Raw genomic sequence first — 25,651 nt, forward strand, 5'->3', positions numbered from 1 at the left:
AACCCAGCAACCAATAGATGATGTCTGGGAAGATTGTGACCACATCGTACTCAGCCTACGAGGAACTGGGGGAGAGACTTGTGCACTAGGGGTAAATTGCTTATTGTAACCATACAGGGTGTGCCTGCCTACCAGACACTCAATTTTGCAAGATGGTCATTAAAAGTCTTGCTTCTGCTGTTTTCTGTGTCTCTGAGTCCATTCTTTGGGCTTGGATGGGTGAGTTTGTTTCTCACAGTGCAGGTCTGGAGGTGGACTGAGATGGGGGTAGAGGGACCCCTTGAAACTTCAGGGTGGTTGAATATGGGGAGCTTAGAGACGGCTGGTGTTTGGTGAGTAGTATGCTGTCAGATAAGTAAGAGCCAAGGAATCTCTTCCAAGTGGCTTTGCATGGGCAGAGTTCAAAGAATGACACTCACAGCTTTGAAAGGTTCTAGGGAAGACTTTATACTGAGGTTTCGAGAGCTCTGAGAAGGTAGCAGCCACTTGGAACAGGTCCAGGAACATCTTACTCAGCTGTTGCTGCATTTTTTTCCTTATGCTTTCTGCAACTTCTCATGCCCCACCCTCTCCAAGAGGCCACTGCTTCCGCCCACCTCCCTAAATGTGGGTAAGTTCATAGCCTACGTAAGTCCCTGTGTAAAGTCACTGACCCATTTCCACTGCTGCTATCCCATCAGCTGCTCTGAAGCTCCATGGTACCCAGAATCTTTGGTAAGGCAACGCTAGCCCCAGGTTGAGCTAATGCCTACTGTTATCTCTAATGTACCTCTGAACCTCATACTTAATTCTCTCTTCCCTATTTAATTCTTGGTTTCCCACCTCATAGTCACTCGTGTCCTCTCTGACTGCATTGCAATCTCTGTCCCCATCTACAAATTCCAGAAGCTTAACCCTTCCCAGAGCCCTCCCTGCATTTCCTCACCTGCCAAGCCCAGTCCCCAGAACCTGCACACAGAGTCAGTCCCAAATTCCACTGTGAGTTGTTATAGCAACCAAAGAAACTCAGAGACAACATCTTGTGCTCCATGATCATGATCTGGTGATCCCAGAATCACCGTCATTCTCCTTCTGCTCTCAGCCGATCTTTATTTTTGAACTCCTGGGCTCAGACTCAGAAGGGACTACTGGTGAGAATGGGTGTGGTGAGTGGAGGGAGAAGAGAGGAGGGAGGATTATAGCACTGTGGATAGGGTTGGGAGCTCCCAGAGGAGCCTGCCAGCTCATCAGCTCTGACTCTTCCAGATATTGAACTGTGGTTGTGCCAGTTGACACTCAGGAGTGGAGACCAGATCTGCAATCTCTTGGGACTGTGATGAGGGGATCATCCTGCCCTCGAACCAGACCCAGCTCTGTAGCCCAGGCACTGCTGCCTGGAGTTCCTGGGCTCTCAGCACCAGGAAATCATGAGGTTCAGTGTCCCAGGCATGAGGATCGACTACACCAGGAGTGTGCTCAAGTAAGGGCAGCCCAGGCGGTGGACTGTTTTGTTGTTTGTATTCCATCAAGATGAGCAATGCCTGCTGTGTTCGTTAACTTCTTTTTGGGCAACCATCGCTCTCTCTCTCTCTCTCTTTCCTCTCTTCTCTCTCTCTCTCTTTCTCTCTCTCTCTTTCTGTCTCTCTCTCTTTCTGTCCCTCTCTGTCTCCTCCTCTCTCCCTCTCTCCCTCCTCCCCCTCCCTCTCTCCTTTTGTCTCCCATCGCCCTCTGCTCTCGTCCCCTCTCCCCTCCCTGTCTTTTCCCTCCTCTCCTTCTTTCTCTTACTTTCTCTCTCAAGTTGAAGGAAGAGTAGCTCAATCATATTCCAGAATTGCTTTTTACCCCCTAGTCACCTGGCCCCACAGCCCCCGACCACCGCATGCCCACTCAGCTGTTCCTTCCCTTCCCCTCTACCCTCACCCCTGGCAACCACCAGTCTGCTTTCTGTCTCTTTGGATTTACCTCTCTGGGACATTTCTTATAAATGGAATCACACCATATGTGACCTTTTGTGTCACTTTTTTTGTTTTTTTTTTTTACTGAATGTTTTCAAGGCATATCCCTGTTTTAGAATTTATTAGTACTTCATTCCTTTTTATAATGAAATAATATTCAGTTGTATCCACATATTAGCATTCATTTATCCATTCATCTGTTGATGGACACTTGGACTGTTTCCACCATTTGGCTATTGTGAATAGTGCTGTTACGAACATACATATACATGTATTCGCTTGAGAACCTGTTTTCAGTTATCTTGGGGTGTAGCCTTAGGAGTGGAATGGCTAGGCCACAGGTAATTCTGTTGAACTTTTGGAAGAATTGGCAAACTGTTTTCCACAGACGTTGCATCAGTTACACTCGCACCAGCAGTGCATGAGGGCTCACATTTCTCCGCAGATTCTCCAGCCTTTGTTATTTTCTATTTTTCTGTTTATTACAGTTACCTGGGTGGGTGTGTATGATATCCTGTGTAGTTTTAATTTGCGTTTCCTTAGTAAATAACAACGCTGAGCGTCTTTTCCATGTCCTTATTGGCCATTTGTATTTCTTTTTGAGAAAAGGTTTATTCAGATTTTTCCATGTTTAAATTGGGTTATTTATTTTATTATTATTTATTATTATTATTATTATTTAGTTGTAAGAGTTTTAAAAGATATTCTGGATACTCATCCCTTATCATATATATAATTTGCAAATACTTTCCTCATTATGTGGATTGTCTTCATTTCCTTGATGCTATTGCTTGTAGTGCGTAGGTTTTTAATTTTTGATGGAGTCTATTCTTTCTTTTTGTCTCTTGTGCTTTTGGTGTAATATCTAAGAAAATGTTACCTAACTCGAGGTCATTAAGACTTACTTCTGGCCGGGCGCGGTGGCTCACGCCTGTAATCCCAGCACTTTGGGAGGCTGAGACGGGTGGATCACAAGGTCAGGAGATCGAGACCATCCTGGCTAACACGGTGAAACCCCGTCTCTACTAAAAATACAAAAAATTAGCCGGGCGTGGTAGCAGGCGCCTGTAGTCCCAGCTACTCGGGAGGATGAGGCAGGAGAATGGCGTGAACCCAGGAGGCGGAGCTTTCAGTGAGCCGAGATCCTGCCACTCCACTGCACTCCAGCCTGGGTGACAGAGCAAAGACTCCATCTCAAAAAAAAAAAAAAAAAAAAAAAAGACTTACTTCTATGTTTTCTGCTAGGAATCTTTTAAAGAAGTTGATGAAGAATAATTGTGTATATTTATGGGGTAAAATATGATGATTTAATCTATGTCTGCCTTGTTAAATGATTAAATCAAGTTAATTACCATATCTACCACCTCATATACTTCTTTGTCACTGGAACATTTAAAATATACTCTTCAGCAATTTTGAAATATACAACACACCATTTGTTTTTTTAAGAGGCAGGGTCTTACTCTGATGCCCAATCTGGAATGCAGTGGTGTGATCACAGCTCACTGCACCCTCTACCTCTGAGACTCGAATGATCCTCCCACCTCAGCTCCCATGTAGCTCAGACCACAGGCACGCACCACCACACCATGCTAATTTTGTTTTTCATGGAGACGATGTCTCACTGTGTTGTTCAGGCTGGTCTCCAACTTGTAGGCTTAAGCAACCCTCCTTCTTGGCCTCCCAAAGTGCCGGGATTGCAGGTGTGAGGCATCACGTCCAGCCTACAATACACTATTATTAATTATAGTCACCGTGCCCTGCAGTAGATCTCTAAAACCTATCTTTCCTGTCTAACTGTAACTTTATATCCTTTGCATATCTCCCTGTTCCCATCTGCCCACACCCATCCTCGTAACTGCCATCCTCTCTACTTCTATGAGTTCAACTCTTCTAGATTCTACATACAAGTGAGATGGTGTGGTATTTGTCTTTCTGTGGCTTGCTTATTTTCCATTTCTGCTAAGAGCTGTATATGTTTTGCTCTTGTATTTAGGTCTATGATACATTTTGAGTTAATCCTTGTGTATGCTGTGAGGAAGAGATTCTCTTTCTGCCCACTCTTTTATGTATGAATATACAGTTTTCCCAGCACCATTTGTTGAAAAATCATTTGTTCCCTTACTTCATCATCCTAGCACTTTCATTGAAATTTGATTTCAACAAATCTAAGGGTTTATTTTCTGACTGTTAGCTTGATTCATTGATCTCTATGTCTATCCTGTATGTCAGCTCCTACGCTGTCACTGTAGCTTTGTGGTAAGCTTTGAAATCATGAGGTATCAATTCTACAATTTTGTTCTTTTTCAAGATTGTTTTAGCTATTCTGGGTCCCTTACGTTTCAATATGAGTTTTAGGATCAACTGATTAATTTCTTCAAAGAAGGCTGGGTGCTGTGGCTCACGCCTGTAATCCCAGCACTTTTGGGAGGCCAAAGCAGGTGGATCGCTTGAGCTCAGGAGTTAGACACCAGCCTGGGCCATATGGTGAGACCCCGTCTCTACCAAAAAATACAAAAAATTAGCCAGGCATGGTGGTGTGCATCTGCAGTCCCAGCTACTTGGGAGGCTGAGGTGGGAGGATCACTTAAGCCTGGGAGGTGGAGGTTGCAGTGAGTCGTGATCGTGCCACTGCACTCCAGCCTGGGTGACAGAGTGATACTTCATCTCACAAGAGTTCTTTGATATGGATTGCATTGATTCTATAGGTCAATTCGGGAGTTTTGGCATCTGAACAATATTAAGTCTTCCAATTTGTGAACATGGATGTATTTCCATTTATTTATATATTCTTAATTCTTTTCAACAATGTTTTGTTATTTTAGTGCACAAATCTTGCACCTCTTCTGTTCAATTTATTCATAAGTATTTTATTCTCTTTGATACTATTTTATGTGGAATTATTTTCTTAATTTCATATTTAGATGGTTTTTTACTAGTGTATACAATTACTTTTTATATGTTGATCTCTTGTATCTTACAACCCTGTTGAATTTTTCTATTAGTCTTTAGGTCTTAGTAGCTTCCTTAGGTTTTTTTTTTTTTTTTCTTTTTCTTTTTTGAAACAGAATCTCACTCTATCACGCAGGCTGGCATGCAGCGGCATGATCATAGCTTAATGCAGCTTTGAACTCCTGGGCTCAAGTGATCCTCCTGGCTCAGCTTCCTGAGCAGTTAGAATTACAGGCGTGTGCCACCATCCCTGGCTACTTTTTTATGCTTTTATTTTTATAAAGACGGGATCTCGCTATGTTGACCAAGCTGGTTTCAAACTTCTGACCTCAAGTGATCCTCCCCACTTGGTCTCCCAAAATGCTGGGATTACAGGAGTGAGCCACTGTGCCTGGTCCTTAGGATTTTTAACATACAAAATCATGTCATTTGCAAATAGAAATCATTTTACTTTATCTTTCTCAGTCTAAATTCATTTTCTCTTCTTGCCTAACTTTCCTGGCTTGAACCGCCAGTGCTATGTTGAATCGAGTGGTAAGAGTGGATATACTTGTCTTGTCCCTGATATCAGGGGGAGAGCATTCAATCTTTCACAGTTAAGTATGATGTTAGCTATGAGTTTATTGTAGATGCTCTTTAACAGGTTGAGGAAACTCTTCTATTCCTAGTTTGTTCTTTGTATTTTATCATGAAAGAGTGTAGATTTTGTCAAATCCTCTTCCAGTATCATTTGAGAGAATTACGTGTCTTCCCCCTATAGTCTAGTAATATGGTGTATTATATTAATTGATTTTCATATGTTGAACCAACTTTGCATCCCTGGGATAAATCCACTTGGTCGTGGCATATCATTCTTTATATATGCTGCTGGATTTGGGTTGCTACATTTTGTTGAGGATTTTTGAACTTATATTCATAAGAGATGTTGGTCTGTAGTTTTTTTTCCTTGTGATGTCTTTGTCTGACTTTGGTATCAGGGTAATAGAGGCCTCAGAACAGATTGGAAAGTTGTGCTTGTTTTTTTTGAAAAGTTTGTGAATGACTGGTATTAAGTCTTCTTTAACTGTTTTGTAAAATTCACCATCTAGGCCTGGATGGGCATTTCTCATGTGTGGATATTCCTCATTCTCTGCATCCTTGCCAGCATCTGTTATTTCTTGTCTTTTTAATAAAAGCCATTTTAACTGAGATGAGGTATTTTTTTGTGGTTTTGATTTGCATTTCTCTAATGTGAGTAATGCTGAACATTTTTTCATATACTTTTTTTCATATACTTGAGTGTTTGTATGTCTTCTTTTGAGAAATAGGTATTCAGATCTTTGGCCCATTTTAAAATCAGATTCTTTATTTTTCCCAGCAATACAGTTATGTACATATTGTTTTATGCCATTACTTTTAAGACCAGTTGGCCGGGCGCGGTGGCTCAAGCCTGTAATCCCAGCACTTTGGGAGGCCGAGACGGGTGGATCACGAGGTCAGGAGATCGAGACCATCCGTCTACACGGTGAAACCCCGTCTCTACTAAAAAATACAAAAAACTAGCCGGGCGAGATGGCGGGCGCCTGTAGTCCCAGCTACTTGGGAGGCTGAGGCAGGAGAATGGCGTAAACCCGGGAGGCGGAGCTTGCAGTGAGCCGAGATCGCGCCACTGCACTGCAGCCTGGGTGACAGAGCGAGACTCCGTCTCACAAAAAAAAAAAAAAAAAAAAAAAACAGTTAAGAGAAGAAAGGATAAGAAATAAGCAATTATACTGTTTTCATAAGGAGTTACAAATTATATAATTGCTTATATAATTACATAATTCTGTTTTATTAGTGCTCTCCAGAGGGTACAGCCTTGGGCATGAGTGCTGGATCGCTAACTACTCCAGATAATTATGGTTTTAGCTGGGTTCTTTTTTTTTTTGGGTAGCTTTTGCCTGTTTCTTACAAATTATACATATATATGTATATGTGTATATATACACATATATATATTTCTTTTTTTTACTTTAAGTTCTGGGATACATGTACTGAACGTGCAGGTTTGTTACATGTGCCATGGTGGTTTGCTGCACCTATCAACCCGTCATCTAGGTTTTAAGACCCGCATGCATTAGGTATTTGTCCTAATGCTCTCCCTCCCCTTTCCCCCTAGCCCCTGACAGGCCCGGGGTGTGCTGTTCCCCTCCCTGTGTCCATGTGTTCTCACTGTTCAACTCCCACTTATGAATAAGAACATGTGGTTTGGTTTTCTGTGCCTGTGTTAGTTTGCTGAGGATGATGGTTTCCAGCTTCATCCATGTTCCTGCAAAGGACACGAACTCATTGTTTTTGACTATTCTTTCCCTGATGTCTCTGTATGCTAATTTTGTTTTTCATGGAGACGATGTCTCACTGTGTTGTTCAGGCTGGTCTCCAACTTGTAGGCTTAAGCAACCCTCCTTCTTGGCCTCCCAAAGTGCCGGGATTGCAGGTGTGAGGCATCACGTCCAGCCTACAATACACTATTATTAATTATAGTCACCGTGCCCTGCAGTAGATCTCTAAAACCTATCTTTCCTGTCTAACTGTAACTTTATATCCTTTGCATATCTCCCTGTTCCCATCTGCCCACACCCATCCTCGTAACTGCCATCCTCTCTACTTCTATGAGTTCAACTCTTCTAGATTCTACATACAAGTGAGATGGTGTGGTATTTGTCTTTCTGTGGCTTGCTTATTTTCCATTTCTGCTAAGAGCTGTATATGTTTTGCTCTTGTATTTAGGTCTATGATACATTTTGAGTTAATCCTTGTGTATGCTGTGAGGAAGAGATTCTCTTTCTGCCCACTCTTTTATGTATGAATATACAGTTTTCCCAGCACCATTTGTTGAAAAATCATTTGTTCCCTTACTTCATCATCCTAGCACTTTCATTGAAATTTGATTTCAACAAATCTAAGGGTTTATTTTCTGACTGTTAGCTTGATTCATTGATCTCTATGTCTATCCTGTATGTCAGCTCCTACGCTGTCACTGTAGCTTTGTGGTAAGCTTTGAAATCATGAGGTATCAATTCTACAATTTTGTTCTTTTTCAAGATTGTTTTAGCTATTCTGGGTCCCTTACGTTTCAATATGAGTTTTAGGATCAACTGATTAATTTCTTCAAAGAAGGCTGGGTGCTGTGGCTCACGCCTGTAATCCCAGCACTTTTGGGAGGCCAAGGCAGGTGGATCGCTTGAGCTCAGGAGTTAGACACCAGCCTGGGCCATATGGTGAGACCCCGTCTCTACCAAAAAATACAAAAAATTAGCCAGGCATGGTGGTGTGCATCTGCAGTCCCAGCTACTTGGGAGGCTGAGGTGGGAGGATCACTTAAGCCTGGGAGGTGGAGGTTGCAGTGAGTCGTGATCGTGCCACTGCACTCCAGCCTGGGTGACAGAGTGATACTTCATCTCACAAGAGTTCTTTGATATGGATTGCATTGATTCTATAGGTCAATTCGGGAGTTTTGGCATCTGAACAATATTAAGTCTTCCAATTTGTGAACATGGATGTATTTCCATTTATTTATATATTCTTAATTCTTTTCAACAATGTTTTGTTATTTTAGTGCACAAATCTTGCACCTCTTCTGTTCAATTTATTCATAAGTATTTTATTCTCTTTGATACTATTTTATGTGGAATTATTTTCTTAATTTCATATTTAGATGGTTTTTTACTAGTGTATACAATTACTTTTTATATGTTGATCTCTTGTATCTTACAACCCTGTTGAATTTTTCTATTAGTCTTTAGGTCTTAGTAGCTTCCTTAGGTTTTTTTTTTTTTTCTTTTTCTTTTTTGAAACAGAATCTCACTCTATCACGCAGGCTGGCATGCAGCGGCATGATCATAGCTTAATGCAGCTTTGAACTCCTGGGCTCAAGTGATCCTCCTGGCTCAGCTTCCTGAGCAGTTAGAATTACAGGCGTGTGCCACCATCCCTGGCTACTTTTTTATGCTTTTATTTTTATAAAGACGGGATCTCGCTATGTTGACCAAGCTGGTTTCAAACTTCTGACCTCAAGTGATCCTCCCCACTTGGTCTCCCAAAATGCTGGGATTACAGGAGTGAGCCACTGTGCCTGGTCCTTAGGATTTTTAACATACAAAATCATGTCATTTGCAAATAGAAATCATTTTACTTTATCTTTCTCAGTCTAAATTCATTTTCTCTTCTTGCCTAACTTTCCTGGCTTGAACCGCCAGTGCTATGTTGAATCGAGTGGTAAGAGTGGATATACTTGTCTTGTCCCTGATATCAGGGGGAGAGTATTCAATCTTTCACAGTTAAGTATGATGTTAGCTATGAGTTTATTGTAGATGCTCTTTAACAGGTTGAGGAAACTCTTCTATTCCTAGTTTGTTCTTTGTATTTTATCATGAAAGAGTGTAGATTTTGTCAAATCCTCTTCCAGTATCATTTGAGAGAATTACGTGTCTTCCCCCTATAGTCTAGTAATATGGTGTATTATATTAATTGATTTTCATATGTTGAACCAACTTTGCATCCCTGGGATAAATCCACTTGGTCGTGGCATATCATTCTTTATATATGCTGCTGGATTTGGGTTGCTACATTTTGTTGAGGATTTTTGAACTTATATTCATAAGAGATGTTGGTCTGTAGTTTTTTTTCCTTGTGATGTCTTTGTCTGACTTTGGTATCAGGGTAATAGAGGCCTCAGAACAGATTGGAAAGTTGTGCTTGTTTTTTTTGAAAAGTTTGTGAATGACTGGTATTAAGTCTTCTTTAACTGTTTTGTAAAATTCACCATCTAGGCCTGGATGGGCATTTCTCATGTGTGGATATTCCTCATTCTCTGCATCCTTGCCAGCATCTGTTATTTCTTGTCTTTTTAATAAAAGCCATTTTAACTGAGATGAGGTATTTTATTGTGGTTTTGATTTGCATTTCTCTAATGTGAGTAATGCCGAACATTTTTTCATATACTTTTTTTCATATACTTGAGTGTTTGTATGTCTTCTTTTGAGAAATAGGTATTCAGATCTTTGGCCCATTTTAAAATCAGATTCTTTATTTTTCCCAGCAATACAGTTATGTACATATTGTTTTATGCCATTACTTTTAAGACCAGTTGGCCGGGCGCGGTGGCTCAAGCCTGTAATCCCAGCACTTTGGGAGGCCGAGACGGGTGGATCACGAGGTCAGGAGATCGAGACCATCCGTCTACACGGTGAAACCCCGTCTCTACTAAAAAATACAAAAAACTAGCCGGGCGAGATGGCGGGCGCCTGTAGTCCCAGCTACTTGGGAGGCTGAGGCAGGAGAATGGCGTAAACCCGGGAGGCGGAGCTTGCAGTGAGCCGAGATCGCGCCACTGCACTGCAGCCTGGGTGACAGAGCGAGACTCCGTCTCACAAAAAAAAAAAAAAAAAAAAAAAAAACAGTTAAGAGAAGAAAGGATAAGAAATAAGCAATTATACTGTTTTCATAAGGAGTTACAAATTATATAATTGCTTATATAATTACATAATTCTGTTTTATTAGTGCTCTCCAGAGGGTACAGCCTTGGGCATGAGTGCTGGATCGCTAACTACTCCAGATAATTATGGTTTTAGCTGGGTTCTTTTTTTTTTTGGGTAGCTTTTGCCTGTTTCTTACAAATTATACATATATATGTATATGTGTATATATACACATATATATATTTCTTTTTTTTACTTTAAGTTCTGGGATACATGTACTGAACGTGCAGGTTTGTTACATGTGCCATGGTGGTTTGCTGCACCTATCAACCCGTCATCTAGGTTTTAAGACCCGCATGCATTAGGTATTTGTCCTAATGCTCTCCCTCCCCTTTCCCCCTAGCCCCTGACAGGCCCGGGGTGTGCTGTTCCCCTCCCTGTGTCCATGTGTTCTCACTGTTCAACTCCCACTTATGAATAAGAACATGTGGTTTGGTTTTCTGTGCCTGTGTTAGTTTGCTGAGGATGATGGTTTCCAGCTTCATCCATGTTCCTGCAAAGGACACGAACTCATTGTTTTTGACTATTCTTTCCCTGATGTCTCTGTATGCTAATTTTGTTTTTCATGGAGACGATGTCTCACTGTGTTGTTCAGGCTGGTCTCCAACTTGTAGGCTTAAGCAACCCTCCTTCTTGGCCTCCCAAAGTGCCGGGATTGCAGGTGTGAGGCATCACGTCCAGCCTACAATACACTATTATTAATTATAGTCACCGTGCCCTGCAGTAGATCTCTAAAACCTATCTTTCCTGTCTAACTGTAACTTTATATCCTTTGCATATCTCCCTGTTCCCATCTGCCCACACCCATCCTCGTAACTGCCATCCTCTCTACTTCTATGAGTTCAACTCTTCTAGATTCTACATACAAGTGAGATGGTGTGGTATTTGTCTTTCTGTGGCTTGCTTATTTTCCATTTCTGCTAAGAGCTGTATATGTTTTGCTCTTGTATTTAGGTCTATGATACATTTTGAGTTAATCCTTGTGTATGCTGTGAGGAAGAGATTCTCTTTCTGCCCACTCTTTTATGTATGAATATACAGTTTTCCCAGCACCATTTGTTGAAAAATCATTTGTTCCCTTACTTCATCATCCTAGCACTTTCATTGAAATTTGATTTCAACAAATCTAAGGGTTTATTTTCTGACTGTTAGCTTGATTCATTGATCTCTATGTCTATCCTGTATGTCAGCTCCTACGCTGTCACTGTAGCTTTGTGGTAAGCTTTGAAATCATGAGGTATCAATTCTACAATTTTGTTCTTTTTCAAGATTGTTTTAGCTATTCTGGGTCCCTTACGTTTCAATATGAGTTTTAGGATCAACTGATTAATTTCTTCAAAGAAGGCTGGGTGCTGTGGCTCACGCCTGTAATCCCAGCACTTTTGGGAGGCCAAGGCAGGTGGATCGCTTGAGCTCAGGAGTTAGACACCAGCCTGGGCCATATGGTGAGACCCCGTCTCTACCAAAAAATACAAAAAATTAGCCAGGCATGGTGGTGTGCATCTGCAGTCCCAGCTACTTGGGAGGCTGAGGTGGGAGGATCACTTAAGCCTGGGAGGTGGAGGTTGCAGTGAGTCGTGATCGTGCCACTGCACTCCAGCCTGGGTGACAGAGTGATACTTCATCTCACAAGAGTTCTTTGATATGGATTGCATTGATTCTATAGGTCAATTCGGGAGTTTTGGCATCTGAACAATATTAAGTCTTCCAATTTGTGAACATGGATGTATTTCCATTTATTTATATATTCTTAATTCTTTTCAACAATGTTTTGTTATTTTAGTGCACAAATCTTGCACCTCTTCTGTTCAATTTATTCATAAGTATTTTATTCTCTTTGATACTATTTTATGTGGAATTATTTTCTTAATTTCATATTTAGATGGTTTTTTACTAGTGTATACAATTACTTTTTATATGTTGATCTCTTGTATCTTACAACCCTGTTGAATTTTTCTATTAGTCTTTAGGTCTTAGTAGCTTCCTTAGGTTTTTTTTTTTTTTCTTTTTCTTTTTTGAAACAGAATCTCACTCTATCACGCAGGCTGGCATGCAGCGGCATGATCATAGCTTAATGCAGCTTTGAACTCCTGGGCTCAAGTGATCCTCCTGGCTCAGCTTCCTGAGCAGTTAGAATTACAGGCGTGTGCCACCATCCCTGGCTACTTTTTTATGCTTTTATTTTTATAAAGACGGGATCTCGCTATGTTGACCAAGCTGGTTTCAAACTTCTGACCTCAAGTGATCCTCCCCACTTGGTCTCCCAAAATGCTGGGATTACAGGAGTGAGCCACTGTGCCTGGTCCTTAGGATTTTTAACATACAAAATCATGTCATTTGCAAATAGAAATCATTTTACTTTATCTTTCTCAGTCTAAATTCATTTTCTCTTCTTGCCTAACTTTCCTGGCTTGAACCGCCAGTGCTATGTTGAATCGAGTGGTAAGAGTGGATATACTTGTCTTGTCCCTGATATCAGGGGGAGAGTATTCAATCTTTCACAGTTAAGTATGATGTTAGCTATGAGTTTATTGTAGATGCTCTTTAACAGGTTGAGGAAACTCTTCTATTCCTAGTTTGTTCTTTGTATTTTATCATGAAAGAGTGTAGATTTTGTCAAATCCTCTTCCAGTATCATTTGAGAGAATTACGTGTCTTCCCCCTATAGTCTAGTAATATGGTGTATTATATTAATTGATTTTCATATGTTGAACCAACTTTGCATCCCTGGGATAAATCCACTTGGTCGTGGCATATCATTCTTTATATATGCTGCTGGATTTGGGTTGCTACATTTTGTTGAGGATTTTTGAACTTATATTCATAAGAGATGTTGGTCTGTAGTTTTTTTTCCTTGTGATGTCTTTGTCTGACTTTGGTATCAGGGTAATAGAGGCCTCAGAACAGATTGGAAAGTTGTGCTTGTTTTTTTTGAAAAGTTTGTGAATGACTGGTATTAAGTCTTCTTTAACTGTTTTGTAAAATTCACCATCTAGGCCTGGATGGGCATTTCTCATGTGTGGATATTCCTCATTCTCTGCATCCTTGCCAGCATCTGTTATTTCTTGTCTTTTTAATAAAAGCCATTTTAACTGAGATGAGGTATTTTATTGTGGTTTTGATTTGCATTTCTCTAATGTGAGTAATGCTGAACATTTTTTCATATACTTTTTTTCATATACTTGAGTGTTTGTATGTCTTCTTTTGAGAAATAGGTATTCAGATCTTTGGCCCATTTTAAAATCAGATTCTTTATTTTTCCCAGCAATACAGTTATGTACATATTGTTTTATGCCATTACTTTTAAGATCAGTTGGCCGGGCGCGGTGGCTCAAGCCTGTAATCCCAGCACTTTGGGAGGCCGAGACGGGTGGATCACGAGGTCAGGAGATCGAGACCATCCTGGTCTACACGGTGAAACCCCGTCTCTACTAAAAAATACAAAAAACTAGCCGGGCGAGATGGCGGGCGCCTGTAGTCCCAGCTACTTGGGAGGCTGAGGCAGGAGAATGGCGTAAACCCGGGAGGCGGAGCTTGCAGTGAGCCGAGATCGCGCCACTGCACTGCAGCCTGGGTGACAGAGCGAGACTCCGTCTCACAAAAAAAAAAAAAAAAAAAAAACAGTTAAGAGAAGAAAGGATAAGAAATAAGCAATTATACTGTTTTCATAAGGAGTTACAAATTATATAATTGCTTATATAATTACATAATTCTGTTTTATTAGTGCTCTCCAGAGGGTACAGCCTTGGGCATGAGTGCTGGATCGCTAACTACTCCAGATAATTATGGTTTTAGCTGGGTTCTTTTTTTTTTTGGGTAGCTTTTGCCTGTTTCTTACAAATTATACATATATATGTATATGTGTATATATACACATATATATATTTCTTTTTTTTACTTTAAGTTCTGGGATACATGTACTGAACGTGCAGGTTTGTTACATGTGCCATGGTGGTTTGCTGCACCTATCAACCCGTCATCTAGGTTTTAAGACCCGCATGCATTAGGTATTTGTCCTAATGCTCTCCCTCCCCTTTCCCCCTAGCCCCTGACAGGCCCGGGGTGTGCTGTTCCCCTCCCTGTGTCCATGTGTTCTCACTGTTCAACTCCCACTTATGAATAAGAACATGTGGTTTGGTTTTCTGTGCCTGTGTTAGTTTGCTGAGGATGATGGTTTCCAGCTTCATCCATGTTCCTGCAAAGGACACGAACTCATTGTTTTTGACTATTCTTTCCCTGATGTTTCTGTTAAGCTTCTGGCTCATCTGCCTTTGTTGGTATCACTTGCATCTGTTACACCCTCTAATTGTTAATTGATCGCTCTATTCTTTTTAATAGGCCTACAGCACAATGCATAAATCATTCTGTAGGCTGCTTAATGTCTAGCCCTTTTGCCAAGACAGAGTGTTGCCAGGGTTTGAGGCTGTCTCTGACTCCAGGAGGGCCCTTTTTAGTTATCTCTTTTTCTGATTTTCTCTGTTAAGCTTCTGCCTGGTGTTTTTGTTTCTTGTTACTACCATCACGGAATTACCACCCTCTTCTAACACCAAAATTTCCAATTTTTTTGTACGATGTCCTTAGGCATGTACTTCTCCACACTCTATTTCAGAAAAGACAGTTTTAGGGAGACTTGTGGAGCTCTCTGTTCTGATGGCCTCTCTCTCCCCGGGGCAGAACCGCTGAGCTACTGGACTGGAGCTGGTGTCAGGGACAGCAGCCAGCTTCTCCTGCGGTGATGTCTTTGCTGTAACAGCTGGAACACTGGGAGGGGGTGGTAGCTGCCAGTCTTCTCGGTTTGCCCTTTCCTGTGTGGAACTTCTGCCCCATGAGCGAACTCAGGCAGGACCAAAGAAGCCCGGTGTACTTCACCTGCTAAACTTGGCGTGGAACTTCCATGCTAGAAGGAGGGGCTGGATGGGAGAAGGAGCTCTGGTCCTGTAAGCCACAATTTCTAACTAATGTAGAGCATCTGCAACATGGAGGCAGCAGGTTAAAAGATGCTGGTGCGGCCGGCGCGGTGGCTCACGCCTGTAATCCCAGCACTTTGGGAGGCCGAGGTGGGCGGATCACGAGGTCAGGAGATCGAGACCATCCTGGCTAACACGGTGAAACCCTGTCCCTACTAAAAATACAAAAAAATTAGCCAGGCGTGGTGGCGGGCGCCTGTAGTCCCAGCTACTCGGGAGGCTGAGGCAGGAGAATGGCGTGAACCCGGGAGGCGGAGCTTGCAGTGAGCCGAGATCGCACCACTGCACTCCAGCCTGGGTGACAGAGCGAGACTCTGTCTCAAAAATAAATAAATAAATAAATAAATAAATAAATAAATAAATAAATAAATACTGGTGTGCTGCCCTTTCTGGACTGAAACTGTAACCCTAGGCTGGGAGCTGGGGAGAGGTGGAGTCCCATTTTCTTGTCCGTGACTACCCAGCATAGAGCTTCAATTACACAGAGCTGGCTGGGGATGCGGGGAATAGGGGTAATTTGTGGCTTAAATGCCCTCAGACTCTTGCTGCTCTATACAGATTGAGTAGAATTTCTTGAATAAACATTTCTTCATTTGCTGTATGCCCTTAGGACAATTTCCTGAGACTTAACTAGTTGTTTTTATATAAAAAATTTTTTTTCACCGGTTAAATGGTTGTTTTGCTGGGAGGAAGGCGCCCATGCTCTTCACACTGGCTTCTGGAAGTCCTGCTTTATAGTTTGAAATATTTAGCGTTTAAGTCTATGACCCATTTCAAATTAATTTTCACATTTGGTGTGAAATAAGGGTTGAGATACACCCCCCACCACCATGTAGATATCCATTAAAAGGACTAGTCTTTGCCTGGTGAGTTGTAGTGGTGCATTTGTCGTAAATCACTGATGGCCTATGGGTGGGTCTGTGTCTGAACTCTGTTTCATTCCATGGATCAATCTGTTTATCTTTTGCAATACCGCACTCTAGATTATTATAGTTTTATAAAACTTCCTGATCTGTTAGTGTAAGTCCTATAACTTTGTTTAGTTTCTTCAATATTGTATTGGCTATCTTGTCATTTTCATTTTCTGGTAATTTAAAAAATATATATGTATAGAGTCAGGGTGTCACTGTGTTGCCCACGCTGGTCTTGAACTCCTGGGCTCAAGCAATCCTCCTGCCTCAGCCTCCCAAAGTGCTAGGATTATAGGTGTGAGCCACCATACCCGACCATCACTTTCTGATAAATTTTAGAATCACTTTGTTAACTGATACAAAACATTGCTGTCATATTTATTGAGTTTGATTGAATTTATAGATCAGTTTGGGGAACATTGACATCTTTGTTATATTGAGTCTTCCAAAGCATGAACATGGCATGTTTCCCATTTACTTAGGTGTTCTTTAGTATCTTTCAGCATAGTTTTGCAGAGGTTTCTCACCTTTCTTTTAGATTTAATTCTAGGTATTTGTTATTTCTGATGTCATTGTAAATGGTAGTGGGGAACTGGCTTCTATCTAGAGCCATAAAACAAACCTCAACAAGTTCTAAAGTATTTGAGTTTAAAACAGAGTAAGTTGTCTGACCATAATTTGATCAAACTGATGACTACAGAAAGATCTCCAAGCACTTGGAAGCTAAGCAACACAACTCTAAATAACTTATGGTTTAATAATGAGTCTCAAAGATTTTTAAAAATTATGTATAACTTAATGAAATGAAAATACAATATATCAAAATTTGTGGAACATATATAAAGCAGTGCTAAGGGTGAAAGTTATTGTGCTAAATAGTTGTATTAGAAAACAGGAAAAATCAATAGTCTAAGCTCCCACTTCAAGAAGCTAGGAAAAAATAAAAGAGCAAAATAAACCCAAAGCAAGAAGAAGAAGGAAATAATAAAGAGGAGAGCAAGAGTCAATAAAATTTAAAACAGAAAAATAGCCTAGAAAATCAATGAAATAAAGAGTTAATTCTTTGAAAAGATCAATCTTTTGATAGTTTTAGCACAGCTCTCAAAAAACAAAGAGAAGACACAAATTGTCAGTGTCAGGAATGAGACAGGAGATATCACTATAGGTTTTGCAGACACTAAAAGAATAATAATGGAAAAACTAGGAATAACTCTGATTTGTTTTTCTAAGACCACCAGAGCGGGCACAAAAGAACCAGCCAGTAGGCAAGTGTAGGAGCAAAACTGCAAGTTTATTTTGGTCACCTAAGGTGTGGGGAAGAGGTCTGTCGGCCTCCTGCAAAGAAGGCCGACAGAGTCCCGCGGTGGGGCTCTCGGACGGAGTTCCTGCAGTCCTGACATCCCGACAGGAGTGTAGGACTGAGGAAGGCCGCGCGTGGCGTCCCTCCGGAGCGGCTTTTCTAGGAGTGGGAGGGCAATAGGCGGGGCAGGGGCATGTCAGGGGGGCGTTCCGCAGGTGCGACCAGGTAAATCTTGGTCTCTTCCCATTGACGTCACCTGGCGCATGCCCAGTTGGTCTGCACCTTCCCGTGCGCCGGCTGCATTTTCGCGCGTGGGAAAAGTTGGTTAAGAAGAACCCGGAAGTGCACCATCTTGCCTCCCTTCCTCCAAACAAACTGTACACAATTGGACAACTTAGATGAAGTGGACCTCCCATTTAAAAGCACAAATGGCGGGGCGCGGTGGCTCACACTTGTAATCCCAGCACTTTGGGAGGTCGAGGCGGGCGGATCACGAGGTCAGGAGATCGAAACCACGGTGAAACCCCATCTCCACTAAAAATACAAAAATATTAGCCAGGGGAGGTGACGGGCGCCTGTAGTCCCAGCTACTCAGGAGGCTGAGGCAGGAGAATGGCGTGAACCCAGGAGGCAGAGCTTGCAGTGAGCCGAGATCATGCCGCTGCACTCCAGCCTGGAGGACAGAGCAAGACTCCGTCTCAAAAATAAATAAATAAATAAATAAATAAATAAATAAATAAATAAATAAAGCACAAATGATCACAACACACCCAATATGAAATATATCATTTTAGTAGCCTTATAACTATTAAGGAAATCGAATTCAGAATTTAAAATATCTCCTAAAAAGGAAATCTCCTAACCCAGATGGTTGCACTTTAGAAGCTACCAAATGTTTAAAAAGAAATTAACACCAGTTCTGCACAGTCTCATCCAGAAAACAGAATAGGAAGGAATACTTTTCAATTCATTTCATAAAATCAGAATTATTTTGCTACAAAAGTCATAAAAAGACAGACAAACAAGAACAATGACAACAACAAAGCAAATCCTTGACAAAATATTTGTAAATGAAATTCAGCAATGTAAAAAAATACTTACACACCGTGACCGTGTAGGGTTTATTCCAGAATATAAGCCTGGCAGAATATTTCAAAAATCACTGACAGTGTAATCCACCATGTTAATATGCTAAAGAAGAAAAATGACATGATCACATCAATCGATGCTGAAAAAGCAACTGATAAAATTTAACAGCCATTCATGATTTTTAAAACTCCCAGAAAAACAGGAATAGGGGGAACTTCCTCAACTCGATAAAGTCCATCTACAAAAACCCTACAATTAATATAGAAAGTAATGGTGAAAAAGTGAATGCTTTCCGCCTAAGATTGAGCAAAGGAGACGAAGTCTGCTTTCCCTATTCTTGTTCGGTGTATTGCTGGACATTCTAACCAGGGCAATAAGTCAAGGAAAAAAAGAATTAAAATTTGTACAGATTGGAAAGGAAGCAATAAAACTGCTCCTATTTGTAGGCCACACAATTGTCTATGTAAACAGTCCCAAGGAATCGAAAAATTTACTCCTATAACTAATAAGTGAGTTTAGCAAGGTTTCAGAATGCAAGATCAACATAGAAAAAAGCAGTTGTGTTTCTTTATACCAATAATGAACATGTGGACACTGAAGTTAATAAGAAAATAGCACCTGCAGTTGTTCAAAAATGAAAAAGTTAGGTGTAAATCTAGCAAAACATGTACAGGACTTATATGCTGAAAATTACAAAATGCTCCTGAAAGAAATAAAAATAAATGGAGAGATGTGCCATTTTCATGGATTGTAAAACTCAACTAGTAAAGATGTTAGTTCCATCCAAATTGATTGCAATTTGTTTTATTTCATTTTATTTTATTTTATTTTATTTTGAGACAAGAGTGTCGCTCTGTCACCCAGGCAGGAGTGCAGTGGCACGATCTTGGCTCACTTCCCAGGTTCAAGTGATTCTCCTGCCTCAGGCTCCTGAGTAGCTGGGATTACAGGTGTGCACCACCATGCCTGGCTAATTTTTTTGTATTTTTAGTAGAGACGGGGTTTCACCCTGTTAGCCAACACGGTCTTGATCTCCTGACCTCGTTCGTGATCCACCCACCTTGGCCTCCCAAAGTTCCGGGATTACAGGCGTGAGCCACCGCGCCCAGCCTGATTGCAATTCCTATCAAAATCCCAGCAAGATTTTGTTTTTTGAGGGGTGGGTGGGTATAGACAAGATTCTGTCTTTATATGGAAAGGCAGAGGAACTAGAATAGCAAAAACAGTTTTGACACTTGTACCTTTTCTTGTTAATTTCATATACAGCTTTTCTTGAATAACCAAGCTGACAGGTGAGGCTCATCAAGAATATCCAGATTCTTGATCTTCTCAGGCTCTGTAAAGGAGGCCAATACCCTTCAACATGCATGGGAGGCTAAGAATGGAGCTTGGGAGAGAAGAGCTCTCCCTAAGGTTATGATGTGGTCAGGATGATGATGAGTCAGGGTTCCCCCACAAGTTATGGCAGCAGGTGGGGGATGGAGTGTCAGATCAGTCGTCATCACTGAGGGCTGGCTTCTTTACTGCCCTCCTGCCAGATCTGCTACCTTCCTCATAGGCATCGGTTTACCTTGTGATTTTGTTTATCTGGACTGCACTCTCAGGTGCTGTATCAACCGTATCATCTGCCACTTACTATTATTACAATCTGCACTCTAGAACCACATGCCCTTTGGATCCTCACAACAACTCCATGAAAAAATCGCAGCTGTCACTCTTCTCTGGTTCTCTTACGGAGTTTATGGTGCCTGTGCACCTCTGCTAGATACATGAAAACTGTGGATATGACTCCAAATAGTTCTCCAGGGAGTAAACAACGTGGTTTGGGGCATCATCTTTTGAAACTTCTAAGGATACAGTGCCTGGGAAATACAGCATTAGAAGGTGTTTAGTAGAAGGGGGATTAAAATAGATGGGAAGAGCCACCTTCTCTAGTTGCATGTTAATTGGTAATGGCCGATGGTACTGAAGGCCATCAGCTTCCTCAAGCCACAACATGGAGTAGGACTCAGAGCTGCATTCACTCTCCGATATGGGGTAGCCCAGGAGAGGAAAAAGGTTACAGTATAAGGGGAACATTTTTCATTTGCAAGTGCAGAAGACAAAAACGAACACCTTTCCTCTTATTTTGCTTACATAACCTCATTGTCACCTGCCTGTACATGCTTTCAAAATAGAGTCAATCATGGAATATTTGAACTCGGATCACTATGCTAGTCAGGTGATTGCATCCATAAAAAACCTTCATATTCCATCATTTTTTTCCATTTCCTTTATCTCTCAACCTTCACCCACAGTCATGGTGTCAGCAACTGCAAAACAAATGAGGAGAGCCCCAACTTTTAGACCTACTTTCCATCTCTACGGAAAATAGAAAATTACCTGGGTGTGGTGGCACGTCTGTAGTCTCACCTACTCAGGAAGCTGAAGTGGGAGGATCGCTTGAGACCTGGAGTTCGAGGCTGCAGTGAGTCAAGATGGCACCACTGCACTCCAGCCTGGGTGACAGATTAAGACCCTGTCTCAAAAAACAAAAAGCAAGCAAACAAACAAAAAGACCTACTCAAGCCCAATACTATCTCCAAAACAATCCTGCACCCCAGTTCTCCACTTGCCAATCTTACTCAGCTTCCTTCCTCCTTCCTTATCACCTTAATCTTGACCATGGTTAATCTTTATTTTATTTTATTTTATTTTGTGTGTTTTGAGACGGAGTCTCGCTCTGGCGCCCAGGCTGGAGCACAGTGGCCGGATCTCAGCTCACTGCAAGCTCTGCCTCCCGTGTTTACGCCATTCTCCTGCCTCAGCCTCCCGAGTAGCTGGGACTACAGGCACCCGCCACCTAGCCTGGCTAGTTTTTTGTATTTTTTTTTTAGTAGAGACGGGGTTTCACTGTGTTAGCCAGGATGGTCTCGATCTCCTGACCTCGTGATCCACCTGTCTCGGCCTCCCAAAGTGCTGGGATTACAGGCTTGAGCCACCGCGCCCGGCCCATGGTTAATCTTTAATAGCTGTTCCCTCCTTTTTCCAACTGGTAAACTTCACAATATTCTTAGAATCATAAACAAAGATATTCCAAGAGTTTTCCCTGCATTCTCTTTCTTAGCGGGGTCCACACTTCTCTGGCCCCACTGTCTGAACTCTTAACTGTGTCAGGCGCTAGATCCTATGCAAAGATAGTTCCAAACCCAAGCCTTTAGAGCTAATCTGGAACTAAGCCTTCCCCACCCTGGCGTGCCCTCCCTGAGGTCAACCTAGTGGCCACACTTCCAACCCCATCCTTAACCTCCTTTCTTTCTCTCCCAGCTCCTGCTTATGTGTCAGTCTTTCTCCTCCTCTGCTCCCCAAGGGAAGTCATCGGTGAGTACAAGGATGGGCAAGAGTGAAGAGGAAGGAGGCTGCCTTTGGAAAGTGGGTGTGGGGGTTCACAGAGGGCTGCTGATTGGGGGATGTAGTGCCTGGTCATCCTTGGGCTCACACCACCAATGTCTGTCCAGCTCCCGCTGGCTCAGAGCCATGGCTATGCCAGCTGGCACCCAGGTGTGGAGACAAGATCTACAACCCCTTGGAGCAGTGCTGTTACGATGATGCCATCCTGTCCCTGAGCCAGACCCGCCAATGTGGTCCCCACTGCACCTTCTGGCCCTGCTTTGAGCTCTGCTGTCCTGAGTCCTTTGGCCTCACAAATAATTTTGTTGTGAAGCTGAAAGTTCAGGGTGTGAATTCCCAGTGCCACTCATCTCCCATCTCCAGTGACTGTCACAGGTAGGGACCTGGTCCCTGGCCAGGGGGTGGGGGGTAGGGAGGTGGAAATGAGGTGGTAGGGAGGTGGAAATGAGGAGGGGAGTCTAGATGTCTTCATTACTCCGTTTGAAGAGCCCTGGACCCGTAGTCTAATCTCTAGCAGTTTCTCAGATATTTTCAGTTATCTCCTTGTCTGTTATTCGTAATTTCTTGGTTTCTTTTTCTCTGCAGCAAAAGATATTTTTCCCTGAGAAGACATAGAAAATCAACTTTCACTGAGGCATCTCAGAAACACAGGCTGGGGTAATATGTGTGACAGTAAAGAAGCCTGAGTAATTTACAAAATGGTACAACTCCAAGCCATTGTGTGGCCCATGTGGGAGGCTGATGGGACATGGACAATGGCAGTAGAGTATCAGGAAATAAATGAAGTCGTTTTCCTGTGTATACACCTGTACCCAATGTCGTCTCCTTTCTTTTTTTTGGATTTAAATAGGCAAGGAAGACTATTCAAGACTATTGCAATGGGGGAAAGAGATTGAACTCAGCTCTGCTGAAACGAAAGGCTGGAGAGTTTTTAAGTACACTATTATTGTGTGGGAGTCTAAGTCTCTTTGAAGGTCTTTAAGAGTTTCCTCTGTTAATCTGAGTGCTTCTCTGTTAGGGGCAAACATATTTAGGATAGTTAGGTCTTCTTGTTGAATTGAACCCTTTACCATTATGTAATGCCCTTCTTTTTTTATCTTTGTTGGTTTAATGTCTTTGTCTGAAATTAGGATGGCAACTCCTGCTTTTTTCTGGTTTCCATTTGCTTGGTAGATTTTTCTCCATTCTTTTATTTTGAGGCTATGAGTGCCATTAAGTGTGAGATGAGCTTCTTGAAGACAGCATCCCATTGGGTCGTGCTTTTTTATCCAGCTTGTTAGTCTGTGCCTTTTAAGTGGGGCATTTAGCCCGTTCACATTAAAGGTTAGTATTGATATGTGTGGATTTGATCTGTCATTGTGCTGTTAGCTGGTTATTATGTTGGCTTGTTTGTGTAGTTGCTTTATAGTGACACTGGTCTGTGTGTTTAAGTGTGTTTTTGTATTAGCTGGTTGTGGTCTTTCCTTTAATATTTAGTGCTCCTTTCAAAATCTCTTGTAAGGCAGATCTGGTGGTAATGAATTCCCTCAACATTTGCTTGTCTGAAAAGGATCTTATTTCTCCTTCACTTAGGAAGCATAGTTTGGCTGGATATAAAATTCTTGGTTGAAGATTTTTTCTTTAAGCTAAGAAGTCTGCTGTTAGCCCGATGGCGTTCTTTTTATAGGTGACCTGCCCTTTCTCTCTAGATACCTTTAACATTCTTTCTTTCATTTCAACCTTGGAAAATCTGGTGATTATGTGTCTTGGGGATGATCTTCTTGTGTGGAATCTTGCAAGAGTTCTCTGTATTTCCTGAATTTGTCTGTTGGCTTCTCTAGCAAGGTTGAGAAAGTTTTCATGGACAATATCCTGAAATATGTTTTCCAAGTTGTTTGCTTCCTCCCTCTCCCTTTCAGAGATGCCAATGATTCATAAATTTAGCCTGTTTACATAATCCCATACTTCTCGGAGGTTTGTTTGTTTTTTATTCTTTTTTCTTTGTTTTCGTCTGACTATCTTATTTCAAAGAACCAGTCTTCAAGTTCTGAGATTCTTTCCTCAACTTGGTTTATTCTAATGTTAATACTTGTGATTGCATTGCAAAATTCTTGTATTGTGTTATTCAGCTCTGTCAGACCAGTTAGGTTCTTTTTTATGCCAGCTATTTCATCCTTTGGTTCCTGTATCACTTTATGGTGACTCTTTGTTTTCCTTGGACTGGGTTTTGCCATCCTCCTGAATCTCAAAGATCTTTGTTTCTATCCATATTCTGAATTCTACTTCTGCCATTTCAGCTAGTTCAGCATGGTTAATAACTCTTGCAGAACTGGTGTGGTTGTTTGGAGGACATATGACCCTCTGGCCATTTGAGTTACTGGAGTTCTTGCATTGATTCTTTCTCATCTCTGTGTGTGGGTGTTCCTTTGACTGCAGTGTAGGTTAAGTACAGTCAATAGACTTCTTTTCTGGATGTTTTCACCAGGCTGAGGCTTTGTGTGGGGTCTTTATTTGAAGCTGACTTCTTGTCTCTGGTTTCAGAGGCAGGATATGTTAGTAAGGTATTATTTATGTTGAAGCTTTGGGGTGTGATCCAGCAGGTGGCACTTAGGCTTATTGGGCAGTTGTGTGGCTCCCCTGTGTTTCCTCACAGTTACAGCTGTGTTCCCTCACAATGCTCTGAATGTGTGGGTTCCTCTCCCTCTTGAGTGCTGGCTGTAGATTATGACTTGGGACTCCTGGGCTGCCCATTGCAACTCTGGGGTGATCTCAGTGTTCATGTTCCTTCCCCAAGTTGGAAGCAGCAGAGGAAGGGATCTTATTAGTGGTTGTGGCCAAGGTTTGTTTGCTTGTCTCCTGGGGACTCCATTCCAGAGAGATGAAGGTCAGAAATCACTCAGTGCAGTCAGCCCAAGATGGAGCATCTGGGCTGTGGGTCCATGCCAGGGATTCCCTGCCTAGTGATGAGCGGTGGGAGAGGGGGTATGGGACCCGTGGGAAACACACTGATCTCCTCTCCTTGGGTTGACTGCAGCTAGTTGGAGGTGTGAATAAAGCACTTAGGGCCTTTGTTCCTTTGTTAGTCTGAGGGTGGCAAGGACAGTTCCACTGCAGATGCAGTGGCAGAGAGGCTTTCAGATGTCACTGGAGGCTCTGTTCATGGAGTTGCTGAGTTGCTACTGGCTTCATAGTTCTGGCAGGGGGTGGCTGGAGGCCTAGGTTTGGAGGATCTGCCTGATGAGGAGACATGGGAATGGGCACCAATGTAACTGTCTGTCCTCTTTCTGCAGGGCTGCTCTGGTATTCTGGGGGCCAGCTCCAGTCCTTAGTTGCCTCAGATATTCCAGTACCTGGAGGTATCACCAGTGAAGGTTGTGAAACAGCAAAGATGGCAGCGATCCCTCCCTAAAGCTTCATCCCAGGATGGTACAGGCCTGTTGCCAATGCAAAGGGACCTGTAGGAAGTGGCTGGAGACCCCATTTGGGAGGTCCTGCCCGGTGAGGAGGAATGGAATCAGGGACCTGCTTAAAGAAACAGTCTGGCCATGTTTTGGTAGAGCAGCTGTGCTGTGCTGGGGGGTCCATGTCAGCCCCTAGTTGCCTCAGACACTCTGATGCCTGAAGGCTGGAA

General features: G+C 42.1%; 1 protein-coding gene across 1 annotated transcript; it reads left to right on the forward strand.

Moving 5' to 3' along the window:
* Positions 1-654: 654 nt before the first annotated feature.
* IGFL2 (IGF like family member 2) lies at positions 655-22,842 on the forward strand. Its single transcript, XM_010377442.2, has 4 exons — positions 655-714; positions 21,958-22,011; positions 22,149-22,416; positions 22,627-22,842. Exons 1-4 carry the CDS (start codon positions 696-698, stop codon positions 22,700-22,702), a joined length of 417 nt encoding a protein of 138 aa, XP_010375744.1. The 5' UTR covers positions 655-695; the 3' UTR covers positions 22,703-22,842.
* Positions 22,843-25,651: the final 2,809 nt, after the last annotated feature.

The sequence above is a fragment of the Rhinopithecus roxellana genome, chromosome 12, assembly GCF_007565055.1.
Source record: "Rhinopithecus roxellana isolate Shanxi Qingling chromosome 12, ASM756505v1, whole genome shotgun sequence".
Taxonomy (NCBI): Eukaryota; Metazoa; Chordata; class Mammalia; order Primates; family Cercopithecidae; genus Rhinopithecus; species Rhinopithecus roxellana.